A 24,793-nucleotide genomic window follows, 5' to 3' on the forward strand; every position below is an offset into this window, starting at 1 on the left:
GTGCAGTAGAGGGCTCGGAAGCGAAGAAGCGACAAGGGGATTTGGCATACCATTTTGGAAACTAGACCCCTTGAGGAACGTAACAAGGGGTACAGTGAGCATTTACCCCCCACTGGTGTCTGTCAGATCTTTGGAACAGTGGGCTGTGCAAAATTTTAAATTTGCACAGCCCACTGTTCCAAAGATTTGTCAGACACCAGTGGGGTGTAAATTCTCACTGTACCCCTTGTTACGTTCCTCAAGGGGTCTAGTTTCCAAAATGGTATGCCAAATCCCCTTGTCGCTTCTTCGCTTCCATGTGTTTTTTATTTTTGCGTTTGTCAAAACCGCTGTAACAATCAGCCACCCCTGTGCAAATCACCTCAAATGTACCTCATGGTGCACTCTCCCTTCTGGGCCTTGTTGTGCGCTCCCAGAGCACTTTGCGCCCACATATGGGGTATCTCCATAGTCAGGAGAAACTGCATTACAAATTTTGGGGGGCTTTTTTCCCTTTTACCTCTTGTCAAAATGAAAAGTATAGGGCAACACCAGCATGTAGTGTAAAAAAATTTTTTTTTTTACACTAACATGCTGGTGTAGACCCCAACTTCACCTTTTGATAAGGGGTGAAAGGAGAAAAAGCCCCCCAAAATTTGTAAGGCAATTTCTCCCGAGTACGGCGATACCCCATATGTGGCCCTAAACTGTTGCCTTGAAATACGACAGGGCTCTGAAGTGAGAGCGCCACGCATTTGAGGCCTGAATTAGGGATTTGCATAGGGGTGGACATAGGGGTATTCTACGCCAGTGATTCCCAAACAGGGTGCCTCCAGCTGTTGCAAAACTCCCAGCATGCTTGGACAGTCAACGGCTGTCCGGCAATACTGGGAGTTGTTGTTTTGCAACAGCTGGAGGCTCCATTTTGGAAACAGTGGCGTACCAGACGTTTTTCATTTTTATTGGGGAGGGGAGGGCGGCTGTGTAGGGGTATGTGTATATGTAGTGTTTTTTACTTTCTATTTTATTTTGTGTTAGTGTAGTATAGTGTAGTGTTTTTAGGGTACAGTCACACAGGCGGGGGATTACAGCGAGTTTCCCGCTCTGAGTTTGAGCTGCCGCGCAAAATTTGCTGCATCGCAAACTTGCAGCCTGATACTCACTGTAAGCCCCCTGCCCATGTGAATGTACCCTGTACATTCACAGGGGGGGGGGCGGACCTCCAGCTGTTGCAAAACTACAACTCCCAGCATGCACAGTCTATCAGTGCATGCTGGTAGTTATAGTTTTGCAACAGCTGGAGGCACACGGTTGGGAAACACTGAGTTAGGAAACAGACAATGTTTCCCAACCAGTGTGCCTACAGTTGTTGCAAAACCACTACTCCCAAACATTCTCAGGCATGCTGGAAGTAGTAGTTCGGCAACATCTTTAGAGCCAGATGTTGCCGAACTACAACTCCCAGCATGCTTGGAGTTGTAGTTTTGCAACATCTGGAGGACTACAGTTTGCAGACCACTAATACAGTGGTTCCCCATCTGTGCCCTTCCAGATGTTGCAAAACTACAACTCCCAGTATGCCAAAACTGTCCAGGCATGCTGGGAGTTGTAGTTCTGCAACATCTGAAGGGCCAGATGTTACAGAACTACAACTCCCAGCATGCCTGGACAGTAAGGGCATGCTGAGGATGTGTAGTTTTGCAACATCTGGAAGGGCACAGTGGTCTCCAAACTGTGGACCTCCAGATGTTGAAAAACTGCAACTCCCAGCATGCCCAGATGCCAAGGGCTGTCTGGGCATGCTGGGAGTTGTAGTGTAAGGGGACCAGATGGAGCAGTCCAGATCGCTTTACGGCGGTCTGGACTGCTGCAAAGGTCCCGGGACGCAGCCGAAGATCCACTCACCTGTCCCCACCGCCGCCGTCTCCGGGATCCGGGTCTTCAGGGACGAGGTAAGTACCGGGGCCGGGCCCCAGCACTCCCCCGTCCCCCGCCGCGTCCTCCGGTCTTCCTCCCGTTCTCTTCGGACTTCCAGGGGCCGGGCAGGGCGGGAGGAAGTAACCGCTCCCCCCCCTGCGATTGGTCGGTTAGCTAACCGAGGAATCGCAGGGGATAGGAGGAGGTGGCAGGCTTTCCACCTTGCTCCTATACTTCAGCATGGTCCTGGCTGTCTGTGACAACCGGGATCATGCAAAATTACCGGGCGGTCGGGTCCCAGAGACCCGATCAGCCCGGTATCGCCGCAAATCGCTGTTGTGATTTCAGCAGAGATGGCCTACATGGCCCCCCTTGGCGTTTGCCCTGGATGCCTGCTGAACGATTTCAGCAGGCATCCGGTTCCGATCTCTGCCCAGCGAGCGGCGGAGACCGGAATGACTCAGGACGTATGCATACGTCCTGGGTCCTTAAGTACCAGGGTCCCAAGACGTATGCATACGTCTTGGGTCCTGAACAGGTTAAAAAAATGCCTTTTATTAAAGTCAGCAACAGTCGGATATCCCCTGTATGTCATCGCTGGGACCGCTGTGTGATTGACACACAGGTCCCAGCGCATAGGCCCCTTATTCTTCTTATAAGCGGGTGGTGCATAAACAGTGCCCGCTGTGATCTGTCTTGAACTGCAGGTACTACTGCTCCCAACAAGGAGCACACTCAGCTCCATGCTGGGAGCTGTAGTACCTGCATTAATAGACAGATCGCAACAGGTGTCAGAAGTGACACTCACTGCGATCTGTCTATTAATGCTGGTACTACAGCTCCCAGCATGGAGCTGAGTGTGCTCCATGTTGGGAGCAGTAGTACCTGCAGTTAAAGACAGATCATAGCGGGCATCACTCCTGACACCCACTGTGATCGTCCTGTACAATTTATAGATGAAGGGCACGGCTGCTCTTCTCTGGTCCCCTGCACTGCCGTATATATAAATATATATATATATATATATATATAGATAGATAGATAGATAGATAGATATATATATATATATATATATATATATATATATATTTTTTTTTTTTATAGATACCTATTATTCATATTTCCCTCAGGCAGTTGTGATTGGCTGGAATCAATATTGGCCAATCACAGCTCTCTGCGGGAAATATGAATCTGTGATGTGAAGAACTTGACATCGCAGAACATAGTGCAGGCTCGCGCAGAAGAGTAGCCAGCCGCCCTTATCTATACATTATATAGGAGGATCGCAACGGGTATCAGACCACGGGGCTATCTGTCTTTTAGTACAGGTACTACTACTCCCATCATAGAACAGTCTGTTCCATGCTGGGAGTAGTAGTACTACCTTAAAAAAAATCAAGAAATAAAAGTTAAAACACACACACAATTTATTAAACACATTATTAAATACATTATTAATAAAAAATTTAATGAGCACACAAAGAAAAACTGGAGTCACTTATCGTTAATAAAGATTAAAACATAATTTTTATTGACATGTAATTACATTAAAATAGGAAGATATCCAGCCAGTAGGGGGATGATAATCAAACAAGGGTGTCAATCAGGTATCAAACAAAAGTGCCTTTGTGCATAGTATAAAACAAGGCTAGCATACAGCAAGAAAATAGCAGCAAATGAATGTAAACACAAAGTATGGTGCAAATAGTGCAATAATGATTTTACATTATAAAAATCATATACTTAGCCATACATGGTAGTAGACAGGCACAAGATACCAGAGCGACACCACCCCAACGCGGTGTTTTTGGCAAACCTCAACAAAGACGTTTCGGCAGACCCCTCGACAAAGGTTTGCCGAAACGCCGCGTTGGGGTGGTGTTGCTCAGGTATCTTGTGCCTGTCTACTACCATGTATGGCTAAGTACTGGTATATGATTTTTATAATGGTCTTGTTGCACTATTTGCACCATACTATGTATTAATCTTTATAAAACGATAAGTGACTCCAGTTTTTCATTGTGTGCATATTATGTAGAGGAGATCATAAAGCATAATTTATATGGGGGTGCTATTACAGTATGCAATATATTTCCTAAATACTACTTATACATTAGTCTTCCCCCTTGGTATCTGAAGAATAAGTGTAATAAAAAGTTTAACAAAATTCATTCTAAAAAATATATTATTTTTACATTTAAATGGCCCCTTTCTACATTTTTACTATTGTTGGCTACATTTTTAGGTCCCTGCTGCCCACGTAAATTAGTCCCTGTTTAAAAATTATTAATAATTTTGTTATAGGAAAAAAAATGTTGTTAAATAATTTTTTTTACTGCAAAAACTCAATGGAATGTTAGCCTTAGATTAATAACAAAATGGAGTGAATGAATAAATTCACTATTTCAAATCGAGTGGAAATTCGGATTTGGTCAGAATTTAATTTTTCATGAAATTCGGAACGAATTCGAATTCGTCTGATTCAATTAGCTCATCTCTAAAATATATATATATATATATATATATATATATATATATATATATATGACTGTATATTGTTTTAATTTGTTTTAATGTAGTTGTCACGATTCGGCTTCCAGGTAGTGGATCCTCTGTGCCAGAGAGGGATTGGCGTGGACCGTGCTAGTGGACCGGTTCTAAGCCACTACTGGTTTTCACCAGAGCCCGCCGCAAAGCGGGATGGTCTTGCTGCGGCGGTAGTGACCAGGTCGTATCCACTAGCAACGGCTCACCTCTCTGGCTGCTGAAGATAGGCGCGGTACAAGGGAGTAGGCAGAAGCAAGGTCAGACGTAGCAGAAGGTCGGGGGCAGGCGGCAAGGTTCGTAGTCAGGATGGGTAGCAGAAGTTCAGGTACACAGGCTTTGGACACACTAAACGCTTTCACTGGCACAAGGCAACAAGATCCGGCAAGGGAGTGCAAGGGAGGAGACTAGATAAAGGCAGGGAGCAGGTGGGAGCCAATTAAGCTAATTGGACCAGGCACCAATCATTGGTGCACTGGCCCTTTAAGTCTCAGAGAGCTGGCGCGCGCGCGCCCTAGAGAGCGGAGCCGCGCGCGCCAGCACATGACAGCAGGGGACCGGGACGGGTAAGTGACCTGGGATGCGATTCGCGAGCGGGCGCGTCCCGCTGTGCGAATCGCATCCCCAACGGCCAGAACAGTGCAGCGCTCCCGGTCAGCGGGACTGACCGGGGCGCTGCAGGGAGAAAGACGCCGTGAGCGCTCCGGGGAGGAGCGGGGACCCGGAGCGCTAGGCGTAACAGTACCCCCCCCCTTAGGTCTCCCCTTCTCTTTGTCCGGTAACTGCCTCCCCTGGGATGAGGACACCGGGAAAGAATGGAGGGTTTCCTCAACGGCAGGCAGCACAGCAGGAGTGGGAATGGGGAGGGAGGGCAGAGGGCGAGGCCTGGCACGGGGCAGTGTGACACCAGGACGGGGGCCATGGGGAGGCACAGAGGCTTGCCTGATGGGACTGGGAGGGGGGGAGAGGCACTTCCTGTGGCAGGCAGAGTCCCAGTTCCTGATCTCCCCGGTGGTCCAATCAATGGTGGGGGAATGAAGCCGGAGCCAAGGCAGACCGAGGAGGACCTCAGAGGTACAGTTGGGGAGAATGAAGAACTCAATCCTTTCGTGGTGGGGTCCGATAGACATCAGGAGGGGTTCTGTGCGGTAACGCACGGTGCAGTCCAATCTGGCTCCGTTGACCGCGGAAATGTAGAGCGGTTTGACGAGACGGGTCACCGGGATGCTGAATCTATTAACAAAGGACTCCAACATAAAATTCCCGGAGGCACCAGAGTCCAAGCAGGCCACGGCTGAGATGGAGGAGTTGGCTGTAGGGGAAATCCGCACGGGCACCGTGAGACGTGGAGAAGAAGACTTAGAAGCAAAAGATGCCACACCCACGTGAGCTGGGTGCGTGCGTGCGTTTCCCAGGCGTGGAGGACGGATAGGGCAATCCACCAAGAAATGCTCAGTACTGGCACAGTACAGACAGAGATTTTCTTCTCTACGGCGATTCCTCTCTTCCTGGGTCAGGCGAGACCGATCCACTTGCATGGCCTCCTCGGCGGGAGGCCCAGGCGAAGACTGCAAAGGATGCTGTGGGAGAGGTGCCCAGAGATCTAAGTCTTTTTCCTGGCGGAGCTCTTGGTGTCGCTCAGAAAAACGCATGTCAATGCGGGTAGCCAAATGGATGAGTTCTTGGAGGTTGGCAGGAATCTCTCGTGCGGCCAGCACATCCTTGATGCGACTGGATAGGCCTTTTTTAAAGGTCGCGCAGAGAGCCTCATTATTCCAGGATAGTTCAGAAGCAAAAGTACGGAATTGTATGGCGTACTCGCCAACGGAAGAATTACCCTGGACCAGGTTCAGCAAGGCAGTCTCAGCAGAAGAGGCTCGGGCAGGTTCCTCAAAGACACTTCGGACTTCAGCAAAGAAGGACTGGACTGTGGCTGTGGCAGGATCATTGCGGTCCCAGAGCGGTGTGGCCCAAGACAAGGCCTTTCCTGAAAGAAGACTTACTACGAACGCCACCTTAGACCGTTCTGTAGGAAACAAGTCTGACAACATCTCCATATGCAGGGAACACTGAGACAAAAATCCACGGCAGAGTCTGGAGTCCCCATCAAATTTGTCCGGCAGGGACAAGCGGAGGTTAGGAGCGGCCACTCGCTGCGGAGGAGGTGCAGGAGCTGGCGGAGGAGATGGTTGCTGCTGTAGCAGAGGCAGAATTTGCTGTAACATGGCGGTCAACTGCGACAGCTGCTGTCCTTGTTGGGCAATCTGCTGCGATTGCTGAGCGACCACCGTGGGAAGATCAGCGAGACTTGGCAGCGGCACCTCAGCGGGATCCATGGCCGGATCTACTGTCACGATTCGGCTTCCAGGTAGTGGATCCTCTGTGCCAGAGAGGGATTGGCGTGGACCGTGCTAGTGGACCGGTTCTAAGCCACTACTGGTTTTCACCAGAGCCCGCCGCAAAGCGGGATGGTCTTGCTGCGGCGGTAGTGACCAGGTCGTATCCACTAGCAACGGCTCACCTCTCTGGCTGCTGAAGATAGGCGCGGTACAAGGGAGTAGGCAGAAGCAAGGTCAGACGTAGCAGAAGGTCGGGGGCAGGCGGCAAGGTTCGTAGTCAGGATGGGTAGCAGAAGTTCAGGTACACAGGCTTTGGACACACTAAACGCTTTCACTGGCACAAGGCAACAAGATCCGGCAAGGGAGTGCAAGGGAGGAGACTAGATAAAGGCAGGGAGCAGGTGGGAGCCAATTAAGCTAATTGGACCAGGCACCAATCATTGGTGCACTGGCCCTTTAAGTCTCAGAGAGCTGGCGCGCGCGCGCCCTAGAGAGCGGAGCCGCGCGCGCCAGCACATGACAGCAGGGGACCGGGACGGGTAAGTGACCTGGGATGCGATTCGCGAGCGGGCGCGTCCCGCTGTGCGAATCGCATCCCCAACGGCCAGAACAGTGCAGCGCTCCCGGTCAGCGGGACTGACCGGGGCGCTGCAGGGAGAAAGACGCCGTGAGCGCTCCGGGGAGGAGCGGGGACCCGGAGCGCTAGGCGTAACAGTAGTAATTTGTAGTAAGAGTATGTTCCCATCTATATCACACATACACCACAGACAGATGTACCAAAGTTTGGTTCAGTGTTGTATAAATTTTTGTCGTATACCTTTTTGTTTGTAGTATATGTTTGTATCCGTTTGCATACACTTTAAACGCATATGTTTTGTTTTTTTTCAGTATCGTAACTATGTAAAAACTGCAAAACTAGTAAAAAAAAAAGTTAAAAGCATATACCACACAATAGGTCACTAATATACTTCTATAGGGGGGAAAAACATGTATACCACAGCATATCATTTTTTAGTGGTGCAGAAAAGTAGTGTATGCAGAAATTTTCTATAACATAAAAAAATGTACACAAACGTAAAAGGGACAAAAACTGGTCCAAACTGACATACTTTTGACAACTTTTACATAATGACAGTCTATGGGTTTAGCACAGCATACATTTATGTACCTTTTAAACGGATCTACCAGAGTACTGCTGTTGTATAGATGTGAAGTCCTAAAGAAAATGATCTTAAAGGGGTACTCCGGTGAAAACCTTTTTTCTTTTAAATCAACTGGTGGCAGAAAGTTAAACATATTTGTAAATTACTTCTATTAAAAAATCTTAATCCTTCCTGTACTTATTAGCTGCTGAATACTACAGAGGAAATTCTTTTTGGAATGCTCTCTGATGACATCACGAGCACAATTCTCTCAATATAATAATAATAATAATAATAATAACGCTTTATTTATTGTTGTCCTTAGTGTGATTTGAACCCAAGTCCCCAGCACTGCAAGGCAGCAGTGCTAACCACTGAGCCACCATGCTTCCCTTAGCATGCATCTGCCTTGCTAAAATGGACAGACATTTCCTCTGTAGCATTCAGCAGTTAATAAGTACTGGAAGGATTAAGATTTTTTAATAGAAGTAATTTACAAATATGTTTAACTTTCTGCCACCAGTTGATTTAAAAGAAAAAAGGTTTTCACCGGAGTACCCCTTTAAAAACTTTGGTGCCTTGGGCTTTTTCTTTCTATTCATTCTTGTTAATGCCATCCTTGTAAGGCTGGGTTCACATATGTCCCGCATCGGGCAAAGGTAAACTCAGCCTAGATCTCAACTGATGCCATGACTGATGATAACGTGCATTAGTTGTCATTAGAGATGAGCGAATCGAAGCTGACAAATCCAAATTTGTTACGAATGTCATGAAAAATTTGATTTGCAACGAATGCTAATATCGTCGCGATTCTATCGCGCAAATCGCTTCATTAAACTCCATTTAGTGCGGTCCAGGCTCCAGGGCATCTAAAATGGCTAATCCACATGTGAGGACATGGGGCAAGGAACTCTGGGAAGGCGAGTAGGCAGAATTACCCTGAATCACATGCAGGATGCAGCCTATCAGCAGCCAGTCACCCCTGTGATGTCACAGCCCTAAATAATCAGCAGACATATTCCGGCTCATCACTACATCCTTTTACTGCAGAGAGATAGGATGGACTTCGTGTGTGTGTGTGTGTCACACAGAAAAGCTTTTTCCAGCAGCGTGTCACTTCCTAGTCACATAAGCATTCTGGTGGACAGAGAGCAGTGCATTTTTGCACAGAAAATATTTTTTACTGCAGTCATTAACCTCCCAGTCACTTTCTACAGCATTGTATTACAGAGAGGGGCAGAGAGCTGTGTGTTGCCTCTTACATTTCAACAAGCTGCCTCAACTTCATGAACCTTAAATGGGCACTGTCATGATATCAAAAAATTGATATGTTGTAGTACTTAAGTACTACAACATATCTCTAATATACTTTAATTAAAAGTGATTTTAAACCAGTTTAAAATCACTTTAAAATTCGGCCACTAGGGGTCGCCCTCCTAGTGGCCGAATGCATTCTGCAGTGACGTCACTACAGAATTTCGACTCATTTAAGCCTGGCAATGAGTCGAAATTCAGTCACTGCAGTGCTCGCTCCTGCCTGTCAATCAAACAGGTGAGAGCGAGCATGCTGATAGCTGGGGCTGCGCGCATTGGCCATCTCCTCTGGCCTCGCGCACGGTCTGCTGTTTATACTAGTCTGTAGACGGTATACTACCCAGCAGTGTTTTTCCTAATAGCCTTTGAGAGACTGCAATTTTGGGTTTAGTACAGAGCGACTGTGTACTGCTGGTGTTGTGCTAAAATATGTGTTATTTTTTAAACTTGTAAGTGCATACCACATACACACATCAAAGTAGTGTACAATTTTGTATTTGTTAATCTGTAAAGGGCCTACATACTGTGAAAGTCCAGGCAAAAGTAATCACCGGATGGTGTTTTACTCTTATATGTTTTTTTAAAGCATACTGTAGCGCATTTTTCTGCCCTCATAAGCTAATACCACATACCTACATCTAAGTAGTGTACACATTTGTACCTGTTACTCTGTCAAGGGCCTAGATACTGTGAAAGTCCAGGCAAAAGTAATCATCGGCTGTTGTTTTACTCCAATACATTATTTTTAAAGCATACTGTAGCGCATTTTTCTGCCCTCATCAGTGCATACCACATACCTATATCTAAGTAGTGTACTATTTTGTACCTGTTAATCTGTCAAGGGCCTAGATACTGTGAAAGTCCAGGTAAAAGCACTCACCGGCTGGTGTTGTACTCAGCACTGTTGTGTACTGCTGGTGTTTTTTAACCATATAGTAGCGCATTTTTCTGCCCTCATAAGTGCATACCACATACCTACGTCTAAGTAGTGAACTATTTTGTACCTGTTAATCTGTCAAGGGCCTATATACTGTGAAAGGACAGCCAAAAGTACACACCTGCTGCTGTGCTAGACAAATACGGTTTTAAGCGTAGTGAAGCGTATTGTACTCCCCTCATATACACACTAAGTATTTCAGGTAGAGAAGGGCCAGTACATGCACAGAGGAGTGGCAGAGGCCTAAATTCATCAGGCAGAGGTCGCAGCAGACTAGGGGTGAGTGGCAGCAGGAGTCGCAGCGGGAGGCTGGAGTTCCCGGTATCAGCTAGCAGTCGTGTCTCGACCAGCAACCCATGTGCCATCATCGATTGGTTAACACGGTCATCCACTTCATCACAAGTGACATCTGACACCCCCAGTCAAAAGCTTGTGGGTTCCTCAGACACAACCATTTGTTGGCATGGCCCGGGAGCAGTCCCTCTCCTCCCATCGCCTCTGTCCTATGCTGTTCCCTCCCCTAACGAAGTATATTATGCTGTGGGTTCAGTTCCACTATTCGGTGAGGACGATCTAATAGAGGACAGTGAGCAGCTACAGCCTAGCCAAGAAGTGGAGAAGACATCTGCCGCTTCCTCCGCTTGGTGGGCAAGTAGTGATGAGGAGAGTGACGTGGGAGGAGGTGTTGCCAGCGTTCAAGGTCCTGAAGCAGACACTGTTGAGGAACCTGAGGAGGACATCAGTGACGTGCAGACACAACTCGATGATGATGAAGCCGATCGAACTTGGGAGCCGCGTGCAGAAGGGGCTTCATCATCATCAACAGGAGAAGAGGGTTGCAGGTTGGACTTGAGGCAGCAGCTGAGCCAGCAAGGTGGTAGCATGGTTGGCCGTATGCATGGTGTCAGAAGTGGAAATTCTGGAGCCTACCTTCCCGGGAGGTAGTGGAACAGGGGCTCCTGGAGACGGCAGCAGTAGCAATGAATTAGTGCAGACTGTTGGTGGGAAAATCACCTACTCGGCGGTGTGGCAGTTTTTCATCAAGCATCCGGAGGAGGTTAACATAGTCACATGCAAGATGTGTCGGCAGAAGGTGAAGCGTGGCCAGGGTCCCAATGTTGGCACCACGGCAATGCGTCAACATATGCTTTGCCACCATAAAGTGGCCTGGGAGAACCGTTGCTCCGATGTAGTTGTCTAGCCTGCTGCATCACCCAGTGGCATGCCACTCCCTCTTTCAGCCAGCCAAGGCTCCACCACCTCAGCCGAAGAGAGCTGTGTGTCATACCCTCCTTCTGTCGCTCCAGATGCTCCTGCTCCTCCTACTTTTAGTCAGTCATTCTGTCAACAATCCATCCGCGAAGCCATATCCAAGAGACAACAGTATGCGCCCACTCATCCAATGACGCAGAAGCTGAATGTGCTCCTGTATAAGTTCCTGGTGCTGCAGTCACTCCCTTTTCAAGTGATGGACTCTGCACCGAGGTGGAGAGTGCCAAGCCGTCATTTCTTTCTGAATGTGCTCCTGTCTAAGTTGCTGGTGCTGCAGTCCCTCCCTTTTCAAGTGGTGGACTCTGCACCGAGTTGGAGAGTGCTAAGCCGTCATTTCTTTGCGAAGAAGGCAGTACCAGCCCTGCACAATTTTGTGGAAGAGAAGGTGAGCCAGTCCTTGAGCCTGTCGGTGTACCAAAGTGCATGGCAGCTCCGACGTCTGGAGCTGTAACTATGGTCAGGGACAATCATGTCCTTTACGGCTCACTGGGTGAATGTGGTTGCTGCACAGCCACAACATCAACTTGGACAGGTCACGCCGCTTCCTCCTCCACGCTCTCAGGCCGTTGGTCCTTTGACAGTATGTGACTCCGCCTCCTCATCCTCCACCGTGTCCTCAGCCTCCACTGCCCAGACAAGTCTCAGTGCCCCTTCAGCATACTATTTTCTTCACATGGTTTGCCTTGGCGAACGGAGTCACACAGGGGAGGAAGGGCTAAAAGTCATTCGTAAAGAAATTGGAGAAAGCGGTTCCTGAAGTGTTCCCCCATTTGCAAGACATCCTAACAATGGGAAGGAAACGTTGCATGCACATCAGCCTCTCGTACACCGCAAAGCACACCCTCCTTGAGCTGCAGCGTCAGAACGGTATCCCCCAACATAGTCTGATTTCCCCCTCCATATGTTGGACATGAGGCCTGTGGGGGCTGAACTGGAGGAGGAGGAGGGGGGGGGGCACATTGGCAAAACCTAAACTTTGCAACAAATAGGCGGTTTTTCTAATAATCTGATCGGAGAGGAGGAGCAAGAGCAGCCAGAGGAGCTAAAGGGATATGAGGAAGGCGAGACAGAGGACCTAGACACACCTTGGCAGTATGCAGTGGAGATGGAGGCAGGGAGTCCCTCCGAGTCACTTGCACAAATGGCACGATGCATGCTCACTTGCTTGTGTAGTGACAGCCAAATTGTCACCACTCGGCAGCGGGATAACTTCTTGTTCTCCAACATATTGGACCCTAGCTACCGCCACAAAATAGGGGCCTTTTTTACACCCAAGTGACTCCTTGTTAGATTGGGTTTTGTGGTCATACAGAATTAGTTAAAAGTAAACACCGGGACATTAAACTTGGGAATCTAATATGAATCTTAAATTTAAATTTAAAAAAAATCAATGTAATCTAGAGTGAGGCCCTATGATTGTCTACATCATATTATCTGTGGAATTCTCACAATAATCCATTGAAACAGCTTGGAACGATGACAATGAACCATAACTGATTAAATGAAACATTCGCACTTTCATAGTCCGGGGGGCGCTGGGAAGCAGGGGCTGGAATAGGTTGTATTTCACCTGGCAGAGGACCCCCAGCTAGATGTTCACCAGAATGGGTCCTCAAAAAATTTAAATAAATAAAAATTAAAATAACATAAAAAAAATCTCTTTATTCTCTTCAATTTTGACACCATATGGTCTCCCTGTTGCCACATCGGCGCTCTGCAGCAGTGATTCTACTAGCAATGCCTGTAATCTGCATGTCATACTAAATAACAGTATTACTTCACTAACCTAGCACCCTCCCTATGCATAGGGCAAGGCAAAGTGCTCTACACCGCTATTGAGGCTATCTGTAGGTCAGAAATAGTTGTTTTTAATAGCAAATTGCCACAAATAAATTCGGTCCGAAACTAGTCTTTGGGGAAAATTAGTTGAATCGGCCAAATTAAATTTTTCAAAAGTTCACTTATCTCTAGTCTTCTATATGGAAGGATCATTTTGAGATGAGAAGATTTACTTTTAGCTCTCTTATATTCCCCATAAGTCATGTTATGTACATTGGATATTGTAGTATTATTGTCGTTAGACATACTGTTTTAGGATTTACGTAGAGTATGTACTGTATAGTAGAAATGTACACAGAGAGAACAATAAATCCACTTGTGACCATTCAATGACAGGATACCACTTGTGAATTCTCCTCATGTGCTCCTCTTTTTATGACTTACCTCCAGGTTGGTAGTCTGATTCCTCAACCTATTTACTTCCTTTTTCAGTACCACTGTTTCATCATGACAGCAGTCCAACTAAGACAAGGAAAATAGCAAAGAGGTAGAAACATGATTATCACATTAGAAAGAAGCAGCTACCAGTCTTTTCCAACCCATTCACAAATAGTGTTGGTGTGGAAATTCATGCCAGCCCTCGGTGCTCAGCCTGGACAGTATATATAAATCACATATGTTCACAAGGAGAAAAGATGATAGGCGACATTCACCAGTGTTTTGTGCAGTGTCAAACTGTAAAATCAGGGAAAAGGGAACGCCAGATCCCCCAGCGAGGTCACAGCTGTATCGTACATCTGTACTTCATCAGACCATCCCCAATACGGATGTTCGATACAGCTGTGACCTCGCTGGGTGATGCGGCGTTCTTGTCTCCCTCAATTTACCGTTTGACACTGCACCATTTATTATTTGAATAAAGAAGATTTGTTGCTACGAACCTGGTGAGTGCCGCCTATCATTTTTTTTCCTTGTGAACATATCAGAAGCTTGATTATACAGTGAGACTGGGGAGCTCTCTGCCAGAGGAGGTAGTCATGGTGAAATCGGTAAAAGAGTTCAAAAGGGTCTGGATGCATTTCTGGAGAGTATTACAGTACAGGTTATGGATATTAGATTTATAGGGACAGAAGGTTGATCCAGGGATTTATTCTGACTGCCATATGTGGAGTCGGGAAGGAATATTTACCTCTAGTATGAGGTTTGTTTTTTTTTTAACTTCCTCTGGATCAACTCAGTAGGAACTCAATAGGGTTATAGGCTGAACTTATCAACTTATCAACTATGTTACTTTGTTAATAACATGGGGCTTTGTTGAAAGGAACTTCCCTCACCATGGTATCGCACAGTCCTATGAGTGTTTTTACCACTGCTCCTCTGGATGTACCAAAATGTCCTATATATACCTGTCTGATGCCATTAAAAGTAGCTTCTGCCTTCAATATTATGATTTAAACTTCATATTTTAAGGAAATAGAGGTTATTTTGGGTATGACCAAAAACAAACCTCTGCTATGTAAAATGTAAACATGGCATCAGGTTTTATTTCTGTCCACTATAGGGATTATACCATTACTACTGTAGAATCAAAATAATACTGTTTAGATATATTTACTTGGTTTACTAGCTGATCTGCTCTTTCTATTGTAGAAATCTTCTGTAGACATCTTATCTGCAAGACAATACAAGTATGTATAGTTTACCATCTATCTATCTATCTCTCTATCTATCTATCATCTATTTCATTTCTATCTATCTAGTGTATATAGTTTACCATCTATCTATCTATCTATTGTCTATTTCATATCTATCTATCTATCTAGCAGCAAATAGGCAGCAGCAACTGCATTAAGGTGCAAAAGAAAAGTATCTTTATTCACCAAGCAATTTTAAAGCAACAAATCAGTGGACAAAGTGAGTATTTATGGCCACGCAGGACCAATAGAATAATTAATCTAATCTAATAATCTAATCTAATACACAAACATGATTAAAAAAGTGTAAATATTTACATATAAGTATATAAAGTGATGTGTGCATCATTGTCAGGAATATACAAATGACATTCATACATTCAGAGGTGTGAAAACATATATAAAATCTCTCAAGAATTAATATTCCCAATATACATTAACGGTGTACATCTGTGACATCAATCTGTGTTAAATCAGATGGGCGGGGGAAACAGAATCACTCACCACTTGCGTACTGTATACTGTATTGCACCTGGAAGCTGGGAGTCGGTGCTTCTGGTATGGAGCAGTACAAGCCAGATGTGACCTAACTAGTGCGGGTCACGTGGTACAGTTGCTAGGCAACGCATCTATGCAGACCGCGCATGCGCCGTTGTCAAATATGAAGTATAGGCGCCATCTTGGAGAAGGTCATATCGTCAGCAGCTAGACACCAATCTCCCAGTAAACGATTCAGCACTAGGCATGTCTGGGGTGCGGCATATTAGTGTTGCACGCCCTTGCGCCCAGGAGACATCACCATAGGCAACCACTCCTGGGTACACAGTGTGCCATTGGTTTCTATGCAGAGAAGTACAGCATATATTACGTGCCTGAAACCTTCACCAAACATTAGTATAACACATTTAGTAACTGTACAGTTTGTTCTTCCGTGCTTGGCTCCATAAAACTTTGTGGAATAAAAACAGTGAGTGATCCTTCCCTTCCGCACTCCCATCTGGAAAAATAAACAAAAACAAAACCAAGACAATTATTAAAATATATCCAATCATATACATAACCAAAGCAGCCATACTTTATGCATTATCTATAACTTGTGCTATCTTAAAGTCGACGTTTAACCCATGTGGTTTAAATGTGTTGAGTTCATAAATCCACCACAATTCATGTCGATTGAGAATTGCAGTCTGATTCCCACCTCTTTTTAATGGGGGCACATGATCTACAATAGTAAATGTCAGGCTTTTCTTCATACATAAAGAGAAAAGAAAATCAGGGCGACTCACCACATACGTATACTTCAAACTTCTTTATTAATTCATGAAGGGTACAAACAGTGCAGGACATGGGTGGATGGAACACAGGGGGACGTTCGTTCGGGGCTATGGTGCCATTTCGCAAGATATGCTTCAACTGGCCCACATCGTCTTCCAGCCGGAAACACATTTAAATAACCCTCCCCTCCGTTGCCATAGAAATGATCCAAACAAAAGGTAGGTGCAATTAAAATGTTAAAAACAACTGTGTGATACAAATACATTTATATTTATGTTAATAATGCACTGAGCTCAGTGCGTTCATTAAGACCTAGAGGCCCCATTGCTTCTAAACGAAGAATCCATTTCGTTTCACTTCTTAATAATATTTCTTCTTTATTTTTACCAGCATATCCATGTTCGATCCTCTCCAGCCCGGCAAAACGGAATCCATGTCTTTCTTTAGAATGAACTTCATTGATATGCTGTATGTTCTAGTGGCTCCGATGCTGGTCCTGAGGGATCGAACATGCTCGCGGATTCTATGAAATAAGGGCCTCTTCGTCTTCCCAATGTAAAATAAGTTACATTTACAAACTAATGCGTAAGCCACATGGGAGGACCTGTATGTAATACACAGACTCACAGTAATACTATTACCTGCTAACTCTAAAGTTCTACACCTCATATTAAGAGAGCAAAATGAGCATGAACCGCAAGTAAAATTCCCTTTTGATCGTAATTCAGACAGCCAATTTAGTTCAGATGCGTTCTTTTTCTTTCTCAACAAATCTCCAACTGTTTTATTTTTTCTATATGTAACAATCGGTTTTTCATTGGTAATATCTGCTATATCAGCATCTTCCTGTAAGATATACCAATTATTCATAATTGCCTTTTGCACAACATTATTAATTGGAGTATTTGAGAAACAAAATACGCAACGTTTATTGTTTTTTCTATCTTTCGTTTTCAGCAAAACTTCTCTTGGTACTCGTTCTATTTTCTTTCTTGCATCTACAATTAAATTACGTGGATAGCCTCTCTGTTCTAGCCAATATTATAAGTCGTCTGCCTGTTTTTGAAACAGCATATGGTTACTATTGATTCGTTTTAGTCTAACCAGCTGACTATATGGTATACTATTTTTAATAGTATATTTTTCTCTTTTATAAGAGACAAAAGAGACTTTGAGAGTCATCAAGTTTTTACTTGGAATAAAAGATTTAATATCAACCGAAAAGTCTCTAAAAATTTTCCGACTAAGTCGAGTTCAAGCAGGAATAAAAATAAAAGTTCAGATTTTATGACAACTGACACAGACAGCAGTGGGTCGGTAGAGTCGACTGGAGACACAGGGAATACCAAACAAAAGGCTGCTGTAGTCCCTTTGGACCCAGAACCCGAAGAGGGAGAAGAAAATCAAAGAATTCTGAGAAAACGCGTGCCCAAACGCAAGAATGTGACTTGGCGCAAGTAGTTCCTGAGAATATAGTAGTGAACATCACGGATGAAGAGTTTGATGAGGACACTATCTCAGTATTGAACAAAGGATTGAACTTTGGCCTTAGAGAAAAGTTTGATTATGTCCAGTTTCAAGAGGACTTATTTAAAGGTGTCCGTAAAGTAAATTTAAAAAAATTATTTGCTGCAGTAAAAAATGAAAATAAAAATGAGATAACACTTGAAGGTGACTCTAGCTGTAAAATAGGACCATTGGGGTTTTGTATATCTAGTGAATTTACTGAAGAGGAACGTGAATTGGTCACGTTCCTTGCTGATATTGGTGATCATGTGTCTGAAAGAACAGATAGTACCAATAGGGAGTTTTTTTCAGGAGGTAATCCGTCTTTGTTTAATCCCCCTGTTACACCTGGGAGTCCACTTGATGTATTCCAGAAGTCAGTTTTAAAAGAAGTTAAAGCCCTCATATACCCAAAGGTTCAGAGCAACATCTCAGATAGAGAAAAATAAGCCCTAGATAAATTAATAAAAAGGGAAGATATTGTTGTTACTAAGGCCGATAAGGGTGGGGGTGAAGTCCTTTGGAGAACTACTGACTATAATACAGAGGCCCTTAGACAGTTAGGAGATGAAAACACCTACTGTAAATTAAAAAAAGACCCTTGTCCACAGATAATTAATAACTTAAGATCGCTGCTACGGAAGTTTCATGAAAAAGGGGTCATCAGTAAAAAAAATAGCTGAACGTCTCCTTCCTAGGAACATTAAGAAACCTTCTTGGTATATATATTACCGAAAGTCCATAAGTCGGTGACCCAGCCCCCAGGGCGTCCTATTGTCTCTGGGATCGGGTCACCGACTGAGTATTTGTCCAGTTATATTGATTGGCTAGTGTCACCTTTATTGAGAGAATTACCTTCTTATCTTAGAGACACCGAAGATTTAATCAAAATTCTCAATAACTTTCATTGGCAACCTGGGTTTAAGCTGTGTTCCGTGGATGTGGAGAGTCTGTACACCCGAATCCCATTGGATTCGGGTGTGCAGGCTATGACCACTATCCTACGGAAAACAGGCAAGTCACCTGAGTTTATTAATTTTGTTACTGATGCCCTCACATTCGTTTTGAACAATAATGTATTCCAGTATGGAGGGGATTGGTATAAACAGACGTATGGTACAGCCATGGGGTCTCCTATGTCATGTGCTTATGCTAATATTTTCCTCTCCATGCTGGAAGACAAGTGGGTTTTTAAATCCAAAAACCCTTTTATTGGAAAAATTTAACTTTTTCTCAGATACGTGGATGACCTCTTTATTATTAGGGATGGGTCACAGGAGGATTTTGCAGCCTTTGTTGACTATCTTTACCAAGTTAACGGGGTTAATATGTTTTTCACGCATGTATTTGGAGATCAACATCTTGAATTTTTAGATGTACAGATAGATATTGTAGAAAATAATATAGTGACATCTGGTTTTAGAAAATCGATTGCTAAGAATTCATTATTGCATTATCAATCATCTCATCCCCCTCAGGTTAAAAATAATATACCATATAGTCAGCTGGTTAGACTAAAACGAATCAATAGTAACCATATGCTGTTTCACAAACAGGCAGACGACTTATAATATCGGCTAGAAAAGAGAGGCTATCCACGTAATTTAATTGTAGATGCAAGAAGGAAAATAGAACGAGTACAAAGAGAAGTTTTGCTGAAAACGAAAGATAGAAAAAACAATAAACGTTGCGTATTTTCTTTCTCAAATACTCCAATTAATAATGTTGTGAAAAAGGCAATTATGAATAATTGGTATATCTTACAAGAAGATGCTGATATAGCAGATATTACCAATGAAAAACCGATTGTTACATATAGAAAAAATAAAACAGTTGGAGATTTGTTGAGAAAGAAAAAGAACGCATCTGAACTAAATTGGCTGTCTGAATTACAACCAAAAAGGGAATTTTACTTGCGGTTCATGCTCATTTTACTCTTTTAATATGAGGTGTAGAACTTTAGATTTAGCAGGTAATAGTATTACTGTGAGACAGTGTATTACATGCAGGTCCTCCCATGTGGTTTACGCATTAGTTTGTAAATGTAACTTATTTTACATTGTGAAGACGAAGAGGCCCTTATTTCATAGAATTCGCGAGCATGTTCGATCCCTCAGGACCGGCATCGGAGCCACTAGATTCATACAGCATATCAATGAAGTTCATTCTAAAGAAAGACATGGATTCCGTTTTGCCGGGCTGGAGAGGATCGAACATGGATATGCTGGTAAAAATAAAGAAGAAATATTATTAAGAAGTGAAACGAAATGGATTCTTCGTTTAGAAGCAATGGGGCCTCTAGGTCTTAATAAACACACTGAGCTCAGTGCATTATTAAAATAAATATAAATGTATTTGTATCACACAGTTGTTTTTAACATTTTAATTGCACCTACCTTTTGTTTGGATCATTTCTATGGCAACGGAGGGGAGGGTTATTTAAATGTGTTTCCGGCTGGTAGACGATGTGGGCCAGTTGAAGCATATCTTGCGAAACGGCACCGTAGCCCCGAACGAACGTCCCCCTGTGTTCCGTCCACCCGTGTCCTGAACTGTTTGTACCCTTCATGGATTAATAAAGAAGTTTGAAGTATACGTACGTGGTGAGTCGCCCTGGTTTTCTTTTCTCTTTATGTATGAAGATTTGCATTGGACTTTGCTATTACCAGTGAGCACCACCAGACGTGGTTCAGCCAGCAGAGGCAGTGATTGACAGGTGCTAGTGATTAGGCGAGCTGTGCCAAGTTTCTTTCTACTATTGAATTGAGTAAATGTCAGGTCTTTTTCACTGTGTCATAGTTCAAAGAAATGGTTAGGGACTGGTAAGTCTATTTGTTTCTTTCTTTTGGAATAACGATGTTGGTTTATTCTGGTTTTTACACTTAAGGTGGTCTCTCTCACGTAAAGCAAATTACACTGGTATTTTAAAATGTAAATGACAAAATTGGTGTCACAGGTAAGGTAAAAATTGATCTTGTACTTTTTCTGGGTGCCTGGATGAATACATTTCATGCCCTTATGCATATATGAGCAGTTTATGCATGTGAGGAATGGAAAAGATCCCTTCCTAACTGTGGACAAAGTGCATTGGGCAGGTTTTTTAATTGACACATCCCCTTTAGCAATTTTGTCCTTCAGGTTGGTTGTTCTCCTGAAGGACATCAGAGGAGGATTGGCAAATCCAGGGATTTGTTTAAGGCGGTAAGAAAGATTAATTTGAAAAAATGGTTTGCACAAAAAGGAGGGGGGGGGGGGGTTCCTCAAGTTAATGCTGGGGATGAAGGCCCATGTAGGATCGGCCCATTGGGTTTTTGTCCCAGCATTGATTTTGATGTGAATGATTGGAGAAATACACGATTATTAGCGGACCTAGCTACAGAAGGAGGCACGATTGCTAGGGACAACCCCATAGATGTGTTAGAGAGTCACAATGCATTTGTTGGTGGTAATCCTTCCACGTTTAACCCTCCTATCCTCGGGGGTAGTTCCATTGACTCCTTTTGTAAGGCGGTAAAAAGAGAGGTTAAAGCATTAATCTATCCTCAGGCTGTAAGTAATTTAACCAGAGATGAAAGAGAAGGTCTAAATTGGATCATAGGTAGAGAAGACCTAATAGTGTCAAGAGCAGACAAAGGAGGGAGTGTAGTAGTGTGGACAACCACGCAATATGACACAGAAGCGCAACGTCAACTGGGTGACACTAGTACCTATGAACGATTAAACTGCAATCCAGCTCAGAGAATTTAAGATAAACTGAGGTCTTTTCTTAGGGGGGTATGTAGAGAAGGGAATTTTAAGCCCCAAATTAGCTGAACGGCTATTGCCAGTTCAACCAATTAACCCCGTTGGTATCTTCTCCCGAAGGTGCAAGAATCCCGCTCTTGTCCCCCTTTACTTGTTGGCAATGAACCGATTATGCTCCGTAGATGGTAGCGAAGTGTGATATCTTTTGGTGAAGATATCTGAGGCTATGTTTTGTCCACAAATGGAAATAGTAGTATCTAGAAATTGGATGGAGCTATGTGAGGCTGTCAAGGTAAATTGCATCGCTGCTATCATAGAGTTTAACTGTGTGTGAAAATGATTTAACTGTTCCATGGTTCCCGTCCTTACCAAGAAATATCATCAATGTATCTCCACAACTTCAGCACAAGGCCGAAGTGGGGAGATACATAGATGAATCTCTCTTCCATGTGTGTGAAAAATAAGTTGGCATGGGTGGGCGCCAAGTTTCTTCCCATGGCTGTCCCCACCTGTTGGACATAGAATGTGTCATTGAACGTGAAATAGTTATTGGTTAAGACAGTCATTAAAAGATCAATTATGAATTGCTGTTTTCCCGGTGTATAGTCACCCTGGACCATCAACCTGACAGCCTGCACACCCCCATCGTGAGGGATTGAGGTGTACAGGCTGACCACATCAAATGGTGCCAGAATGGCACCCTTTGGAATCAACACATCATCAATTTTTGTCAAAAAATCTCCCGTATCTATGATTTTGTACATATGATTTTGCTGCATATACATAAGGCCGGAGTATAGCATCCAGAAAGATTGAGATGTGACTAGTTAAAAACTCTCGGCCAAACACGATAGACCTACCCGGAGGATCATGCAGAGTCTTGTGGATCTTGGGTAGCAAATTAAGTTGTGGGGTCACTGGATGTTTTACAATTAAATACTCCATCAATATTTTAGCAATTAGGTTATGAAATGCATTTTTTTTTTACCAGTGTTTCAATCCGTCGCCCAATTTTCCTTTTGGGGTCGGATGAAAATTGCCTATATGAATGGCCATCATTTAGCAGCCAATTTGCCTCCTGATGTATTTAGATCAGTCCATGACCACAACCGTGCGCCCCTTGACAGCGGGTTTCATCACCAGGTTGTGGTCATGGACTAATACAGGGTGGGCCATTTATAAGGATACACCTTAATAAAATGGGAATGGTTGGTGATATTATTAACTTCCTGATTGTGGCACATTAGTATTAGTGTTGCTCGCGAATATTCGCAATGCAAATTTTATTCGCGAATATCGCATATTCGCGAATTCGCGAATATTCACGAATATAGCACTATATATCCGCAATTACGAATATTCTTTTTTTTTTTCACAGTACACATCACAGTGATCATCCCTCTCTGCTTCCAGCTTGTGTGGTGTAAAGAAGGCTTTAATACTACTGTGTGAGACTGGCGTACGAATTTTTGCATATGTGAAAATTTGCATATGCAAATTTTTGCATATGTGAAATTTCGTTTATGCTAATTTTAGCATATGCAAATTTTCGCATATGCGAATTGCCATTAATGTTAATTTTTACATATGCGAATTTTCGTATATGCGAAAATAAAACGCAAATATTATGAATATGCGAATTTAGCGAATATATGACGAATATTCATCTATATATTCGCGAAATATCACAAATTCAAATATGGCCTATGCCGCTCAACACTAATTAGTATATGTAAGGGGGGGAAACTTTTCAAGATAGGTGGTGACCATGGTGGCCATTTTGAAGTTGGCCATTTTGAATCCAACTTTAGTTTTTTCAATAGGAAGAGGGTCATGTGACACATCAAACTTATTGGGAATTTCACAAGAAAAACAATGATGTGCTTGGTTTTAACATAACTTTATTTTTTCATGAGTTATTTACACATTTCTGACCACTTATAAAATGTGTTCAATGTGCTGCCCATTGTGTTGGTTTGCGTATGGCGCTCATATATCAGCCTCGTGTCACTACAAAGGCTAATTAATACTTGTCAAACTGCTTCTTAGTACTTGTCAACATGTCACCATATCAACACTATTACTGAACAGACAGAATAATTGTATTTTGAATAACTGTTATAGAGTCCCTTGTCCTAACGCGTTTCCATGGGTGGAACTGATAAGTAAATTTGTTCCCACCACTTCATCAGGGGACTAGAAATCAACTTATTGTGTTCATATATATCCAAGTAATAGAATGGAGAGCAGATACATTGTACTCCAAATGATATGCAAAAAAAAAAAAGGAAAATGGACTATCACTGCCCGTGTCTCTCTAGAAGCTTAAGGCGATCAGTAATCCACCATTCATTCCCCTCAGGGTCCTGGGCGCAACGATTAAGTGTGGATACTGGGCTAATTTGAGAGACCACCGGGTGAGTTTGTTGATAGAGATGCACGCATAAAACGCTGCAATGGCAGCGAGTGCCGGAGCGGTGTCCGGAGCTGGTGCGTGTATGGTGAACACGCCGGCGTGTTGACCGGCGTGTTCACCATACACGCACCAGCTCCGGACACCGCTCCGGCACTCGCTGCCATTGCAGCGTTTTATGCGTGCATCTCTATCAACAAACTCACCCGGTGGTCTCTCAAATTAGCCCAGTATCCACACTTAATCGTTGCGCCCAGGACCCTGAGGGGAATGAATGGTGGATTACTGATCGCCTTAAGCTTCTAGAGAGACACGGGCAGTGATAGTCCATTTTCCTTTTTTTTTTTTGCATATCATTTGGAGTACAATGTATCTGCTCTCCATTCTATTACTTGGATATATATGAACACAATAAGTTGATTTCTAGTCCCCTGATGAAGTGGTGGGAACAAATTTACTTATCAGTTCCACCCATGGAAACGCGTTAGGACAAGGGACTCTATAACAGTTATTCAAAATACAATTATTCTGTCTGTTCAGTAATAGTGTTGATATGGTGACATGTTGACAAGTACTAAGAAGCAGTTTGACAAGTATTAATTAGCCTTTGTAGTGACACGAGGCTGATATATGAGCGCCATACGCTAGTCAACTAGCTCTCTAGCGTTTTTTTCTTTTTTGGTTGCACTATTAGAGCACTATTATTTGGTTAAGATTTTTAAGCGTATAACTATTAAAAGTTACATTTTAATAAGGCACCTCAATCCTTCACAGGGATCAATTTTTCTTCTTTTTTCTACCTTTAATTGCCGTGAGGTAATATCCAACTAAGGTTTTTGTATAGCCCCATACTATATACAATCTATCTAATCTACATTGTGTTGGTTTGTCAATGCAACCCTCTTCTACCACTCTTCACACACTGATAACAACACCGC

General features: G+C 43.6%; 1 protein-coding gene across 5 annotated transcripts in view; it reads right to left on the reverse strand.

Moving 5' to 3' along the window:
• LOC130276163 (uncharacterized) overlaps positions 1–24,793 on the reverse strand; it is a 105,576-nt gene that overhangs the window by 37,394 nt on the left and 43,389 nt on the right. For 4 of the 5 annotated variants that reach the window (XM_056525168.1, XM_056525159.1, XM_056525141.1 and 1 more), the window contains exons 5-6: positions 14,839–14,895; positions 13,668–13,745 (exon numbers count right to left, since the gene is read on the reverse strand). In XM_056525168.1, coding sequence (XP_056381143.1) covers positions 13,668–13,745; positions 14,839–14,895 — 135 coding nt within the window. The remainder of the gene's footprint in view (positions 1–13,667; positions 13,746–14,838; positions 14,896–24,793) is intronic. The other variant, XM_056525176.1, reaches the window with a different exon arrangement.

The sequence above is a fragment of the Hyla sarda genome, chromosome 1, assembly GCF_029499605.1.
Source record: "Hyla sarda isolate aHylSar1 chromosome 1, aHylSar1.hap1, whole genome shotgun sequence".
Classification (NCBI taxonomy): Eukaryota; Metazoa; Chordata; class Amphibia; order Anura; family Hylidae; genus Hyla; species Hyla sarda.